This window comes from Triturus cristatus, chromosome 10, assembly GCF_964204655.1.
Source record: "Triturus cristatus chromosome 10, aTriCri1.1, whole genome shotgun sequence".
NCBI classification, from domain to species: Eukaryota; Metazoa; Chordata; class Amphibia; order Caudata; family Salamandridae; genus Triturus; species Triturus cristatus.
The window spans coordinates 963,977,604-963,994,657 of NC_140593.1; the positions used below are offsets into that span (position 1 = coordinate 963,977,604).

General features: G+C 48.3%; 1 protein-coding gene across 1 annotated transcript in view; it reads left to right on the forward strand.

Annotated features, from left to right (window-relative positions):
• The window catches only part of SMG1 (SMG1 nonsense mediated mRNA decay associated PI3K related kinase), a 1,471,505-nt gene that overhangs the window by 603,998 nt on the left and 850,453 nt on the right, over positions 1–17,054 (forward strand). The window contains exons 28-29 of the mRNA XM_085628855.1: positions 11,252–11,411; positions 16,022–16,142. Coding sequence (XP_085484981.1) covers positions 11,252–11,411; positions 16,022–16,142 — 281 coding nt within the window. The remainder of the gene's footprint in view (positions 1–11,251; positions 11,412–16,021; positions 16,143–17,054) is intronic.

Below are 17,054 nucleotides of genomic sequence, written 5' to 3' on the forward strand. Positions count from 1 at the left end.
ACAAACACCGGTCGGGGGCAGGATATCTTTTTGTCTGGACAGCTGGGTGCGTTTAACATCAGACCGGTGGGTCTTGAATATAGTTCAGAGTGGCCATACGTTGGAGTTCCAAGATCTTCCTCCAACAAGAGCTCCAGACGCCCGTGCAGCGAAACATCTCCGACTATTACATCTCGAAGCCCACCAGCTTTTCATCAAGGGGGCGATAGAGCCCGTGCCACTTTCACAAAGGGGCAAGGGGTTTTATTCCAGGTTCTTCCTGGTTCGGAAGACTGAGGATGCATGGCGTCCTATACTAGACCTCAGGGAGCTCAACACCTATCTCATCAAGCTCTCTTTCAGGATGGTCACTCTCCAGGATATTCTACGACTACTCAATCCGGGAGATTTTTTGGCATCCCTGGATTTAGAGGATGCTTACTTTCATGTTCCAATCCACCCAGCTCACAGGCAATATCTACGCTTCACAGTAGGCAAGAGCCATTTCCAGTTCAAGGTGCTCCCGTTTGGCCTTCGGTCGGCACCCCGCATTTTCACGAAGATGCTGGCACCAGTCGCTGCTTTCCTGAGGAAGCAGTCCTTGGAAGTGTTCCCGTACTTGGACGACTGGCTCATCAAGGCTCCGTCGTTCAGGGCAACGTCTCAGGCTGTGTCAACTTGCATAACATTGTTCGCCCATTTGGGTCTTCAGCTCAATGTGTCCAAGTCGGAACTGATACCCTCCAGGTCACGGAAGTTCCTTGGGGCAATTCTGGACACGAGACGATGCACGGCTCGTCTGTCGGAGGAGCGTCAGGGCAAACTGGCCGCTTCCGCTCGTCAAATGCTGCACAAGAGACATGTATCGGTTCGACAGTACAAGTCCTTGCTCGGATCAATCTCATCCTGCATACCTTTGATACCGCATTGCAGGCTTCATATGCGCCCTCTACAGGAGGAGTTGGACAAACAGTGGCGTCAGGCAGAAGGATCGTTCAACGACAAAGTATGGATAACGCCTGCCATGCGCACAGCCTGCGAATGGTGGCTGGTGAAGCAGAACATCGCAGGAGGATTAACGTTCCGAATCCCTCCTTCTCCTATGGTGGTGACCACGGATGCTTCCCTAGAAGGGTGGGGAGCAGTCCTCCAGGAGCTTCAGGTCAGCGGTCACTGGAGTCCAGCAGACAGACTGCACCACATCAATCTTTTGGAGCTGAGGGCCATTCACTTAGCCTTGCTGGCGTTCCTTCCCAGACTTCAGAACCGTGCAGTGCTGGTCCGGACAGACAACACTACGGCCATGCACTATATCAACAAGCAAGGGGGAACGAGATCGCGGACGCTGTCCAAAGAAGCTCAGGTGATCTGGGAATTTGCGATCTCTCACGGGGTCACTCTGCGAGCCGAGCACCTAGCGGGGTGTCTCAACATCACAGCGGATGCTCTAAGTCGGCAGACGAAGGGGACACACGAGTGGGAGCTGGATCAGGCCACGCTGGAGGCAGTGTTCAAGAAATGGGGTACTCCGACCATAGACCTCTTTGCGACCCCGGAGAACGCCAAGTGCCGGTTTTACGCAAGCAAGGTTCCCCAGCGAGGGTCTCTGGGGAATGCCCTTTCGATTGCTTGGTTCGGCGCATTTTGCTACGCCTTTCCTCCGATTCCCCTCATTCCTCGAGTTCTCAGGAAGGTCAGGGCAGAACCATGCAAGATGATCCTCATTGCTCCAGCATGGTCGCGGCAGTTCTGGTACTCGGAACTCCTACTTCTCTCCCAGGATCGCCCGATTCGCTTGCCACTGATTCCATCTCTGTTATCGAGAAATCAGGGGCAAGTCCTCCATCCGGATCCGGAGTCACTTCACTTGTCAGCGTGGCTCCTGAACACAGAGAATTCCGCCATCTGAATCTGTCTAAGGAATGCAGGGATGTTCTATCTCAGGCGCGGGCACCAAGCACTAATAAGACCTACAGGGCAAAATGGAAGAGATTTTGCCTTTGGTGCCAGAGGAATAAGCTCCATCCTTACAAATCCCTGCCACATCAGATTTTGCCCTACATCCTGTCTCTGGCTAAATCAGGTCTGGCGCACTCTTCGATCAAGGTACATCTGGCTGCCATATCCCGCTTTCGACGGAAGACATCGGGGCCATCTCTATGGTCTGCAAGGATTGTTAAGCAGTTCCTTAAGGGGTTATTTCGGATGTATCCTCCGGTCCGGCCACCTCCGCCTATCTGGCAGCTTAACCTGGTACTGGCTCAACTGATGAAAGCGCCCTTTGAGCCGATTTACAAAGCGGACTTGAAGTTCCTATCTTGGAAACTAGCCCTTCTCCTGGCATTGACTTCGGCTAGGAGAGTTAGTGAACTCCAGGCTCTCTCTATAGTGGAGCCTTTTCTACAGTTCAAGAGGGATGTCATGATTTTGAGAACCAACCCAAAATTCATCCCGAAGGTGCCTTCGGAGTTTCATTTGAATGAACCCTTAATTTTGAACTCATTTTTTCCACGTCCTTCCACTCAAGCGGAACGAACATTGCATTCTTTGGATGTCCAAAGATGCCTGAAATTCTATCTGGAGCGCACACGCTCTTTCAGAAAGTCTACTCAACTATTTATCGCCTACAGTGCACCACGGAAGGGGTTACCGCTCGCCAAGAGTGGCATTTCCCGCTGGATCTCCAGTGCAATTCAGTACTGTCATCAGGCTGCGGGCAAACCTTTGGATAAAAGGGCCCGGGCGCATTCTACGAGAGCGATGGCGTCTTCAGTGGCTCTCTTTGCTGGAGTGGCGATTAAGGACATTTGCAGGGCAGCAACGTGGAGCAGTGTACACACCTTCACGAAGCACTACTGCCTGGAATCGGTGGGACGAGCTGACGCTGCTGTTGGTCAAGCAGTCCTCCGGAATCTTTTTCAATGAGAGGTGAGCTTTCCCTACAATCCCTCCATCCTGGTAAGCACATTTGGTTTCAGTAATGGTTGTTTTATCATGTACACTGAGATGATTTTGTAAAGCCATGTATTTACCGAAATGTGCTTGTCGTGATCTACTGCTTGCTATTCTGATACAAAGCATGAGAATCTATGAAAGTTCCAATACTGGGGTAAGAAAACAAGTTACTTACCTGTAACTTTGGTTCCCCAGTATTGGTAACTTTCATAGATTCTCATGCGCCCACCCACCTCCCCTGGGAAAGCTCTGCCGGTTTACTAAGGTAGTGGCTGTTGGCACAACGGCTACGAAAATCTGAGGCTCTGAGCTCTCTCAGGAAGGTTCCAGAGGGTGAGGCTGTGCTGATTGGCCCTGGCAAAAGTTTGGGCTCTTTTACACAAAGAGGGTGATATACTACAAAATGAGATGAGGCCTAGGCCTATTTTTCTCTTTTGTTTCTATGGTTATACATATGTATATATATATATATATTTTTGTTACCGAGGCTCCCATTCCGACGACGGGGAAATGATACAAAGCATGAGAATCTATGAAAGTTACCAATACTGGGGAACCAAAGTTACAGGTAAGTAACTTGTTTTCTTGCCTGGCAGCTACATGGGCATTCTCCCACATGTTCGCAAAGCATTACTGCTGAGGAAATTTACTGCTTTGGTATCTATTCACAAGGGGTAGAATCTGTGGCTAGAAGCCTACATCAGAAGAAACTCCTCTTGCTCTGGTTAAATGAGTGTGGAAAAACTTCTGGGAGCTGCTTTTACTTACCTTTGGTAACTCATTTTCTGGTAGAGACTCAATCCACCCACAGATTCCTCACCGACGAACACTCCTTCCCGTTCTGTCAATTGGACTCATTTGGTTCATTAATAGGATGCTGATCAAAAGATCTGCGCTTGTCATTATCTGATTTTGATGGCTCCTTTTCCAACAGGGCGCTCCAAGATGTGTGAGAATCAGACATCAGCACGCGGGAGGGGGATGTGTATATATAGAAGCCCAGAGGGGACACATCTGGGGTGGGACTGAAGCAGAGCATCACCACGCCACCTAAAGACGTAAGGGAATTGCTGCAAAAGTTTCTTGATCAAATTCGGTGTCTGGGAGAATTCCCTAGATGAGAAATGTGCGGTTACATAGTCTCGACCATAAAAGGTGATACAGAAGGTCAGTAATTGTTTAATTGGTGACATTGTTTTTTACAGTACAGTGGAGGTAGTCCTTGGGTGATTTTGATGATAGAGACTGACATTCCTATATGAAGATTATTTTGCACTGGAAATTTCACTTCCATTGCATCTGGATCAACAGACTATTTGCTCAGTTAAGGCTGGTTCTTCACCCCTTGGCTTAAAATGTCCGTTAACTATTTTGGAATTTGTTCCCCTGTAAATGCCTATATCAAGACTAGTGATATGATTTGTTAGACTCCTTTCTTAGCATTTTCTAACAGTAATACAGTGACTGAGATACGTACAATTGCCATTCACCAGCTGTTCCTAGCTGTTTCTTTTGATTTTTACCACTGCCAATTTTGAAACAAAGCAAACATGTTTTGGTAAAAAAGAAATTGAATAACGAAACAGGAGGGTTTTTTTGTATGGTAGTGGCAGTCATAATTGCGATGTGCTTGGTTGTTAGGTAATTAGCATGCTACCACCTCACCCTCAGTCATTATTTCATTTTCAACATTGAGTGTTGTGGAATGTGTGGAAAGCTTTTGTACCCTGAACTTGAGCTGTAATGCTAGGCCTCATGGCACAAGCAGAAGAGGTCAAATATAAGTTGGTTAAATTGGCAGACAATTATGAAATTCTTATAACTAGAACATGCCCCTATAGTACAAAATCCAATAACCTCAAGTTCGAGGCATGTGGGCTGCTGAATTCATATCTGTGCATAGATCGCCGCCTAGTGTTGGGTCCGGATGTTTGCACGTTGTTGTCCTGGAAGAGTCTTCGAAGTATCCTTGGATAGGTGACTCCTCCCCTGGACTACAGTGCGCATGGGCATCCTCTCCATCCTCAGATTGTTTTTTTCCGCCATTGGGTTCGGATGTGCTATCTTAGCTCAAGTTAGGAAAATATTTTTTCGAGGCCAAAAGGCCTTTAGTTCGCGTCGGTACTGTTTATCGATCGGGTTTCGATAGAATTTGTTAGTTTACTAACTTTCAGCACCAACTGCTTTCGCATTTACCTGTCCATCGACTACTTCGACGATGGAATCCAGGACGCCATTCAAAAGGTGTCCGGTATGCAATGCGAAGTACCCACACATCGACGTCCATCCGGTGTGCAACAAATGCCTTTCGCCGGACCACGACGAATCAACATGCATGGCCTGTGCCCGGTTCCGCTCGAAGAAGACTCTGCGGAATCGACGAGCGGCGAGACTCGAGGCGCAGCACGCGGCACCGGCCCCAACAGACATCTTCGGCGAGGCCGAAGACGTCGAGGAATTGGAAGTCTTGCCCTCCAGTCCCGTTTCCGAACACGAACCCGGATCGGACGAGGAAGACGAGTCACTCTTCCACAGAGGTGAAGACGACACCGAGGTAGGAGACGACGAGGAGGCCTTCGGGGCCGAAGAAAGTAGCTCCAATGATGAACAAGGCCTACCTGTTCAAACCGTTCAAACACCAGTGCCACAGCCTATGGCTCCGGTCGAGGGATCGCCTTCGGGCCTTACCCGAGACCCATCCCGCAGTTCTTCGGCCCCGCCCTCGGGCCCGGCCTCGGACGTTCAGCGGCAGCCATTACTACATAAACAGGCTGGTTTCCCTACCACAAAACCGAAACCGAAAGCTGCTCAGGTTCCACCGAAACCGAAACTGAAAGTAGCGCTGGTCGGATCGAGGCCTTCGACGCCAGCGCACCGCGTCGGCACCGACCGCACCAAGAGGGACTTCGGTGCCGAACTTGAAGCGGGCGACGTTGGAGTCGACAAACGGAAAAAAAGCCATCGGCACCGACAAACCTGCTCGGCTACCGGCACCGACGACACCAAGGGCCGTACCGCCTGCTGTGTCTCACATCGCTCCCTCGACGACACCTAAGCCTCAGGTATCGAAGACTTCGACGGTGATCTCTTCACCCCGACTCGATGACCCGCCGGCACCGAAAAAATCTACGGCCGCCTCTACGAGCCTGGCCGGTGCCAAAGCCTCGAAGGCGCCCCAAGTACGACCTGGTGTGACGCAAGGCAGCAAAACCACACCTGTCCTCCAAGACACGTCGGGCTCCGGTTCGGTCGGAGCTCCCGCAGCCTCTTCGGTGCCGACCAACATTACCTTCGGCTTGCCTCCGTCAACAATCCCAAAAATGTTCCTCCGGCACGTATCATCGACGCCGGCACTGGCAGGATGATTCTCCAGGACCGAAGGATAACTTCGGAGCCGCCATTGGACCCTTTCAGGATCCCAATAAAAAGGAAGTTGCCTGCAGAATCGGAACCTCTCCTTTATGAACCCTTCCATTCATCCTACCAGGATCCACACCGGTTCTCCCCCACACGCTCCGATACAGACACATTGGAGGACTACATGGCTGACCAAGTCCCCTACCATGTAGACACGGACCCTGATGACCAGCAGGACCCTGATCAAACTTGGGGCGACCCTGCAGACCCCAGTGCACCTCTCGATGCACAGGATCCACAACTCTATGGGGCAAAGACATCTCCTACGGAGGATACTGCGGCGTTCAATGCTCTTATCGAACGTGCTGCCAATAACCATGGGGTGCAGCTTCACTCTGATACCATCGAAGATGACTTTCTAATGGACACCTTGGCATCCTCAGAAAGACATGTAAAGACTCTGCCAATGTTGAAGGGGGTCCTCAAACCAGCCAAGGACATTTTCAAAGAACCCACCAGGGCACGAGTGATAAACCCCAGGATTGATAAAAAATACAGATCAGCACCTGGGGATCCTACTTACATCAGAGGACAATTACCACTCGACTCCATCGTCGTAGCGAATGCACGCAAGAGGGCACACTCGCAAACAACAGGTGACGCTCCTCCCCCGGACAAAGAGTCCAAGGTGTTAGAAACCTCTGGCAAGCGAGTTGCCGCCCAAGCTGCCAACATATGGCGCATAGCCAACACTCAGGCGCTCCTTGCTCGCTATGATAGAGCGCACTATGACACACTTGAGCAAATATTCCAACATCTCCCTGACCAGTTCAAGGAAGGCGCAGAAATGCTCATCAGAGAAGGACAGCTACTAACGAACGCTTCCATCAAATGCGCACTAGATGCTGCGGACACGGCTGCCAGAGCCATAAACACAAGCGTCATGTTGCGACGACATGCCTGGCTACGGATCTCAGGATTCAAGCCTGAGGTACAAAACAATATACTGAACCAGCCCGTCAACCCCGACTATTTATTCGGGCCAGAGGTTGACACCACCCTCGAAAAGATAAAAAAGGATACGGACACTGCAAAGTCCATGGGCGCACTACAAACTCAGTCCTTTCGGAGCGGCTCCTTTCGTCGCCCCGGAAACAAGGGAGCAGGTAGAGGACAGGGGTCACAACAAACATATAACAAAGGCAATACACAGACCACCTATGATAAAAACACCCGAGGTGGATATCGTGGCTCCAGCACAAAGGGCAGAGGACGCGGCTACGGCAACACCAGGTCCTCCCCCAAGAACAAGCAGTGACGCCCTCTCCCTTCCTCCCGACCACATAACACCTGTCGGGGGAAGGCTACAAAGGTTCCTGTCCACGTGGAATTCCATCACCATGGACAGGTGGGTCAAAGATATTATAAAATACGGTTACTGTCTGGAGTTAACCTCCACTCCACCCACAATACCACCAAGAAGCCGTCCTATGTCCTCAGAGCACTTAACGCTCTTACAGCAAGAAGTGCAAAGTATGCTTCTAAAAGGCGCTATAGAGGTCGTACCCATCCACGAGCAGGGTGCGGGAGTGTACTCCCTCTACTTCTTAATTCCAAAAAAGGACGGGTCGCTCAGACCTATATTGGACCTGAGACCCCTGAACCAGTACATTCTTTCAGAGCACTTTCATATGCTCACTCTACAGCAAGTCCTTCCGCTTCTCAAGCAGGGAGACTTCCTAGCCACACTGGACCTCAAGGATGCGTACTTTCACATACCCATCCACCCCTCACACAAAAAATACCTCAGGTTCACTGTTCAGGGGCAGCACTATCAGTTCAAAGTCCTTCCCTTCGGCGTGACAACAGCGCCCAGGGTTTTCACGAAGTGCCTAGCTACGGTGGCAGCACATCTACGGAGGCAGCATATACACGTCTACCCCTACCTAGACGACTGGCTCGTTCAAGCAAAGTCAGCCCAGCAATGTGCAAACCACATGTCCCGCACCATTCACCTTCTTCACAGTCTGGGATTCTCACTGAATTATCCAAAGTCCCATCTCCAGCCCGCACACGTACAACAGTACCTAGGTGCGACTATGGACACTCTGGCGGCCACAGCTCAGCCAAATTTAGTGAGGATCAACAGCATACAACTGCTGATCTCCAAATTCAAACCCAATCACTCACTTCCAGCGCGAGTGTTTATGCAGTTGATAGGCATGATGGCCTCCTGCATCTTCATAGTCCCGCACGCGAGATTACATATGCGCCCACTTCAGGAGTGCCTAGCACGTCAGTGGAATCAGGCTCAAGGACAGTTAAAGGACCTAGTGTTGGTGAGCGGTCGGGCATACAACTCTCTGCATTGGTGGAATCCACAAAACCTTTGCAAGGGCCGACCGTTCCAAGAGCCTGTCCCACAAATAGTACTGACAGCGGACGCGTCTCTCCAGGGATGGGGAGCTCATGTACTCCACTACACAGTGCAAGGACTATGGACAACACAACAAAAGAAGTTGCACATCAACCTTCTGGAATTGATGGCAATCTTCCTAGCCATGAAGGCATTCAAAGTACATCTATGCAACAAGGTCGTGTTGATCCGGACGGACAACATGACCGCAATGTACTACATACAGAAACAGGGAGGCACACACTCTCCACAGTTGTCTCATCTGGCTCAGAGCATGTGGAAGTGGGCCATTCAAAGGAACATGTTCCTCATGGCGGAACACCTCCCTGGCAAGGACAACCAGATGGCGGATCTGCTCAGCAGACACAGCCACCAAATGCACGAGTGGGAGTTACACCCATCAGTACTCCAACCGTACTTTCAGCAGTGGGGTCATCCGGAGATAGACCTATTCGCGACAAGCGAAAACGCAAAATGCCCAAGCTTCGCCGCCAGATTCCCACATCCGCAGTCGCAGGGCAATGCGATATGGATGAACTGGTCCGGCAGATTTGCGTACGCTTTTCCCCCAGCGCCATTGATACCGCTAGTGGCCCGCAAACTCCGACAACACTCCCTGACACTCGTCCTAGTTGCTCCCACGTGGGCACGCCAGCCGTGGTACACCACCTTCCTCGAACTTTCCGTGGTGCCGCATCAAAGGCTGCGGATCAAACCCGCGCATTTGACGCAGAACCATGGAGAGGTTCAGCACCCAGATCCGCAACAGCTGAATCTGGCGATCTGGCTCCTGAAGTCCTAGAGTTTGGCTATCTCAACCTGCCACCTGACTGTATGGACATCATCAAGGAGGCCAGGAGACCCACTACCAGAGCTTGCTATGCAGCCAAATGGAAAAGGTTCGTCATTTATTGCGGTAATAATGACATCAACCCGCTGGACGCATCCATCCAAAACATCATCTGTTATCTCTTACACCTATATCGATGCAATCTGGCGTACACCTCTATACGTGTCCATTTGACCGCAATATCAGCCTATCTGCAAACCAGGCAGCACCTCTCTCTATTCAGAGTGCCTGCCATCAAAGCATTCTTGGAAGGGCTCAAACGAGTCATTCCACCTAGTCACCCACCGGCTCCAATGTGGAACCTCAACTTGGTCCTCACACGCCTGATGGGTCCACCCTTTGAACCTCTACACTCATGCGAGATTCAATTCCTTACCTGGAAAGTGGCCTTCCTAGTAGCGATCACTTCCCTCAGAAGAGTTAGTGAACTCCAGGCACTAACCGTTCAAGAGCCATTTATTCAGGTTCACGCCAACAGGGTCGTACTACGTACCAACCCCAAGTTCATGCCCAAGGTAATATCGCAGTTCCACATGAACCAGACTATTGAACTGCCCGTTTTCTTCCAAAACCCACAAACTGTTGCAGAAAGGGCACTACATACACTAGATGTACGGAGGGCCCTCATGTACTACATCGACAGGACTAAACCATTCAGGAAGACAAAACAACTGTTCGTTGCCTTTGCCCCACACCACAAAGGTAGCGCCATCTCCAAAGCAGGGATAGCCAGATGGATAGTTAAGTGTATTCAAATCTGTTATCAAAAGGCAAAACGCACATTAACTATTCCACCACGAGCCCACTCAACACGTAAGTTGGGGGCTTCCATGGCCTTCCTAGGAAATATTCCCCTGCATGATATATGCAGAGCAGCCACATGGTCCACTACACACACATTTACAAAACACTATTGCGTAGATGTGCAGTCAAAACAGCAGGCAGCTGTAGGACAGGCTGTTCTCAAAACACTTTTTCAGACCGCTGCAGCTGGCACGGGTAGCCGCCGCTAATAGAGGGCACTGCTATGTATTCTATGCACAGATATGAATTCAGCAGCCCACATGCCTCGAACTGAATATGCTACTTACCAGTATGCATCTGTTCTTGGCATGTAGGGCTGCTGACATTCATATCGCCCTCCCTCCTCCCCGGCGCCTGTCGCAGCTGCAGCTCTCAGAATTACTGCAAGCATGGTCATCACTTTCTGTATCTACTCCATCACTGCCACAATGGCGAAAAACAATCTGAGGATGGAGAGGATGCCCATGCGCACTGTAGTCCAGGGGAGGAGTCACCTATCCAAGGATACTTCGAAGACTCTTCCAGGACAACAACGTGCAAACATCCGGACCCAACACTAGGCGGCGATCTATGCACAGATATGAATGTCAGCAGCCCTACATGCCAAGAACAGATGCATACTGGTAAGTAGCATATTCATTATTGGATCAGTCATTTAGAGTATTTCATCTTCAGTAGTTTTTCTTATTTTCAAATATTAAATGTTCATCCTAGTCATGCAGTAGAAATAAATAAAAAAAACTGTCATGTAATCTATCCAATGTTATCTGTAATGAAATACTTGGAAACTAATATGAACTCATCCGAATTGATTGAAGAAACAATTATAGAGCAACAGTCCTTATGAGGTTAAATATTTAAAATAACATATCTTTTTTTTTTTTTACCAGAAATGTCCTGAAGTACCTGAAACAGACCTCTAGGATAGCCATTGGACCATTAAGGATATCCTCATTAACTGTGTCGCAGTCACTGCCTTTGTTGGGCACAATACAGTTGTACTGTTCTTCAGCTTTGGAGAACTCTGTTTCTAACAAGCTATCGACAGAGGTACTTGAACTTTATTATCATTTAAGAACTATATTGAACTTCTGTTGCCCGCTCTCTGATGTAAAATGTGTGAATTTAGGTTTTGCATTATTTTGTTTACTTTGTAGCAGGTGTGGCTGAAGATGCACATGCTCTGCATACTCCTGCAATCTAGTGTTGGGCTTTGACGTCACTTGTTTTTCTTTGAAGAAGTCTTTTCAGTCACAAGCTATAGTGACAACTCCTTCAGTTGTTAATGCATATTGTTATTTTTTTTTTTTTTTTACCATTGGGTTCGGACGTGTACTGAAAGGGATCCGAGTTCGGTGCCTAATAGTGCTACTCATGGGACCACAATCATGGTTTATCATTGTTCAAGGATCTTTGACTCTCACAATCTCTTTGATGCCTTCCACTGGGGCCTCAACCCTTATCCCCGGTTTTTCAGAACAAGACCTCGCTCTGGCTCCTCCGGTTAATCACCAAATAGTAATATGTAACTACCTTGCCACAGGCAACTCTGCATTTCTTTCTCCACACCTCTCCCCTGAAAGCCTGGTGTTGGTGGCGTCTGCAACTCTGACAAACCTGATTACCTGCTCTACTACTAAGGAGTCTAAACATGAGGAGACCTTTGCAAATAGGGTATTTTCTTCCACCAGTTTGGCCCTCTGATCTGTGAGTGACAGCTGTCTCCTGGGTCCGCTATTACCACGCTCTGAGTTTGTGATGGGAGTCTTTCCAGGTGTCCCGGAAGTTCTCCAGTCTCTCCTGACCCAACACTCCCAAGTTTATCTTGCAGCCAAATTCAAAATTGTTGTGTCTTGGACACCACCGATTTAATCATGCGGGCCATTGGCACCAGCGTTTCCGTCCTCCGCCATGCCTAGCTGCGGTCAACTGGTTTTTCAGGCAATGTCCTATCATCCTTTATGGACATGCCCTTTGATGGCACTCGCTCCGCTCTGGAGTGGTTCAAGGAGATCTGGGCCGCAGCACGCGCCCTGCGTTCATCTTCCCGGCCTTGACAGCTGTATCAGCTGTACAATTGTTTTCGCAGCTTCGGCAGAGATACCCCATAGCACCAGCCAGTTACTCCTCAACAAAATGCAAAAGACACAAATGATGGACAGAATGTGGAACAAATCAAACATTTACCCCTATTTCAGAGATCTGGGTTAAATCCATTGTTCTTTTGCTCACCATGCCACCCCCGTTTAGACCCAGCCATATGCAGTTTTGACCCTTAGCGGAACAGTCTAGCCCGAACTGCTAAGCCAGACCCTCCCTGGACCAGAAACAAGCATCCTGGGACCGGTTTTGAAGTATCACCCCTCATCAGCCAGGCTAGCTTGAATCCAGCGGCACAGTGAGCCCAAGACCCACGTTTGGGCATACCCAGCACACTGAAGGCGAGAAAGCAAAAGAGAGACAAATGATGGACGGAATGTGGAACAAATCAAACATTCACCCCCAGTCAAGAGATCTGGGTTAAATCCATCATTCTTTTGCTCACCATGCCACCTCCGTTTAGACCCAGCAATCTGCAAATCAGTATTGACCCTGCTCCTCATGGGTACAGTCCAGCCTGAACTGCTAAGCCAGGTCTGCCCTGGCTCATTATTTTTGCTGGGTCAGTGAGCCTCTGCCCACTGCCCCCCCCCTACCAGCTCTACCTGCTAAATGCCTTTAGCGTGCCCTTCGTCATGAGAGCCACCCGGTTGGACAAGGTTTCTTGTCAGGTTTGCAGACCAACACTTCGGATGGGTGGGTCCTGCAGATAGTCAGGAAGGTGTACTTTGCCTTTAATTGCCACTCTTCAAACCATTTGCCATTCACAGAGCGACTGAAGAGGGCCATCTATCTGTCTTGTGGCAGAAAGTGCGTGCCCTTTTGGCCAAACTGGGCTATTGTGAAGGTGCCTGTGCCTGAAGTAGGTTGTGGTAGTTATTTCCTCTACTTTCTGGTGCCGAAGAAGGATGGAAGCCTAATCCTAGTTTGAACCAGTGCCCTCTTGAGGCCTTCTTCCGAAAGGAAAAATTCAAGCTACTCACACTGGCCCAGGTATTGGCTGTCCTCCATCCTGGAGTGTGGCGTTGGACCTGCAAGCTGCCTATTTTGAAATACCCATCTTGCAAGTCTATTGGCCGTACCTGTGGTGGGACAATAGAATTTCTCATTTGCTGTGCTTCCTATTGATCTCACGAGTACTCCTCGTTTGTTTACAACAAAGTGATGACTGTGGTTGCAGTACACCTTCTGAGGTCAGAAGTCCAAGTCTTCCCCTACCAGGACGACTGGTTGTTGCAGGAAAGGTCGCCCCAGGCAGTCGTCAACCACCTCCGGACTAAGGCGAAGCTCCAGTTATCTTTGGGGGATCTCTAGCAATGTGCTGAAGTCACACCTGACTCCTTCTCCCAAGCCCCCCTTCCTCTGAGCCATTTGGAGCACAGTTAAGTTGTATGGCTCTCCCCCGAAAAGGAGAGTCCTAGACATTCAGGCTATGATCCAGGTGTTTCATCCTCTGTCCTGATTTTAGTAAGGTCAACTCTGAGGCTGCTGGGACTGATGGACTGCAGCATGCTGTCCAAGCACCCCAGGTGACACGTGTTCTCTGTAATGGAATCTGAAGTCTGTGGGTCCAGCATCAAGGGTACCTCTCTGACCACGTCCAGATCCTAGAGAAGACTGTAAACGATCACAGTGGTAGTTACTGGACCGCGATTGGGTCAGCGGCAAACCCTCTTCCTGCCCCATCCAGAGTTGAAATTTCATAACTGGGGAGAACCTTGGCTTGAACAATTCAATACTGTAGATAATGCAAAATGCCTGCAGTTTTGTGCGTTGGAGTTTCCAAGGTGCCTCGCGCGATGGGGCACGTTCCACATAGAGTGGAGCTCAGGACTATTGTACACCTTCCCACTATTACAACTCCTGCTCGGAGTTCTGAAGATCGGAATGCCCAGGCACAAAGCATTCTAGTGGCCACAGATTGAGGACTGAGTGTATGGTATCCAGAACTTCTGGGACTGAGCATCTGTCCACAGATCAGGCTGCGCGTACTGTAGGTAGGAACCGCTGTCGCAACAATAGGGTAGAGTTCTGCACCGGGTCCTTTGCTATCTCCACCTTCATGCATGGAGTTGGAGCAGTAAAGGTTTAACGCCTTTGACATTCCTCCCAAGGTGGGTGATGTCATTTTGGCAGCTAGACGTCCCTCGACAAAAACTGTTTATTCCCATTGTTGTAACAAATTTGTGAGTTTGTGTGGCACACGCCAGATTGGCCCCCTTCAGTCCGAGTTTTAGATGAGTTCTATTCGTTTCATCTCTTGCCCTGCAGGGCTTTGTTTTGGGCCTTTTTACGGTTGCTGGGCTAGCCCTAATTGTTTACGTCACCGGCTTTCATGTGTTTTTGAAGCGTCTCCAATACTTATTTCCTCCCTCTCATTTCATAATGCCTCAGTCAGACCTTAACATGGCCCTCTCATATTTGATGTGCACTACCTTTGAGGCCCTTCACATCTGATGCGATAAACATTCTTACAAAAAGTTGTGATGCCGTTCCACATCATTCAAAGCATTATCCTATTCCGTTCTATGCTCCGCCTCACCTCTCTAAGGAGGAGGTGTGGCTCCATTGCTTGGACCCAAAAAGAGCACTGAGATTTTACAACGATCGTACCAAAGAACATCGGGTAGAAGCTCAGCTCTTTGTGGGGTTCGCAAGGGTGAAAAAGTCAATGCCATGCAGTAGAGAACCATATCCATTTAAATGATACTCTGCATCAAGGTCTGCTACGTATTGGTCTAAATGTGCCCTCCACAAAGTGTGCAAGCCCATTCCACCAGTGCAAAAGCTGCTACCACTGCGTTGGCTTTCGTAATTCCTGTCCTGGACATCTGCCCATCAGCTATGTGGGTGTCACTTCATACATTGATGAAGCACTACTGTCTGGACAGCCAGGTTCCTCGAGAAGGGCATTTGGCCCGCTCGGTCCTGTATGACTTCCATGTGTGAGCCAACTCACAGACCCACCTCCTAATAGATACTACTTTGGGGTCTATTCAAAACGTGAGGAATCTGCAGCTAGAAGTCTCTATCAAAAGAGCAAGTTACGAACCATCTTTCTGGTAGAGAGACTATCTAATCACAAGCTCCTCAATGGCCCTCCAATCCTTCCTGTTTTGTGGTCAAAGCCAATGTTGGGGCTCTGCCTTTTGGGGCATGGATAGCCTCAAAACCTACAGAAGTCAGGGAGTGCTGCCTATATAGGTCCGCAAAACATTTTCTGGATCAGAACAGTGTCGGTGTGGAGTCCAAAGGCACTACCTACCGGCTCACACAGTTACTACTCAAAAGTTTCCAGATATGGTCTGGCATCTTGGAAATATTAAAAACGTGCAGTTAGTCTCTACCAGAAAGTGTTACCAACGTATGCAAATTGTTGTTTTTGAATTTTCACCATTTTACAACAGTTACTGATTTAGGAGGCTTTTCTATATTGACATTAGTTTTTGTAAACCTCACTTAAAAATAACTTTACTTTGACGTTCATACATGCTTCAGTAGTATGCCCTGTAGTGTTATCATTTAATAATTTGCTGTCGTTTTAATCCTTATCTATACAGGACTGCCTTATCCCTCTTTACAGTGAGGCTTTGCGTTCATGCAAACAACATGACGTGCGACCTTGGATCCATGCTCTGAGATACACTGTGTATCAAAATGAATTGGCTGAAAAAATCAAAGGTACCAAACAATTTTGTGACACTTAAAATTGTTATAATTTTCTTTACCCAAATAATATATATTTTATAATTACTTTTAAAAATACATGCACCACTTCCTTACCCAAAGAAACAAGTAAACCATTTGTCGTCATCACCCTCCATATCTGTTATTTATATTGATGCCTCTTCCGAGTTCACAAATTCTTACATGATTGTTTGCAATACCTGGCCTGAGATCTTGAGCAAGAGGTGGTCGTTAACTTTCTTTAGCTCTAAGAAACTGTTTTTGGAGTTTCCTACTTTTAGAAGAATAAACTCCTTGTTCTTTCATTCTCTGCTTGTGAACTCAAAGTTGGGAATACTATTCCTCCCTTGTTTGTACCATCTTTCCTTACCCTCCTTCTGATCAGGGCTAAATCTGTATTTTTCCAATAACAGCTTCCTTTCCTCCTCCACTTACTATAACTTAATTTGCTCTGGCTCCTCTTGACTCCCTGATCCACCTTGCTATCACATCAACTGCAGTGATTATGTTGTTTCATTTGGTTTCAGCTTGAGTTATAGGATTTATTAAGAAATTCAGTTGCCGTGCCATTTAAGGTTGCAGACATTGATGTGCTTTAGTCAATTTACTTCACTTCTCAACTGGGTCATACTTTGGTGTATATTCACTAAGATACTGCTGTTTTATGTTTCCAGATAGTCTTGTTTTTAATATAACTAGTAACTCTTATTATTCTGATCTGTCTCCTTCAGCTATCTTGTTCAGTCTGTGCTGTATTCTATAACAGCTCTATTTTATTTACAATTTGTATATATAAAATTGCTTTAATCATTTTGTTTTGATGAAAGTAATATGTAAAGCTGTGCTGTTCCTGAATCTTGTGCACACTATACAAAACCTTGAAAAAAAAAAAGAATGCTTCGAGAA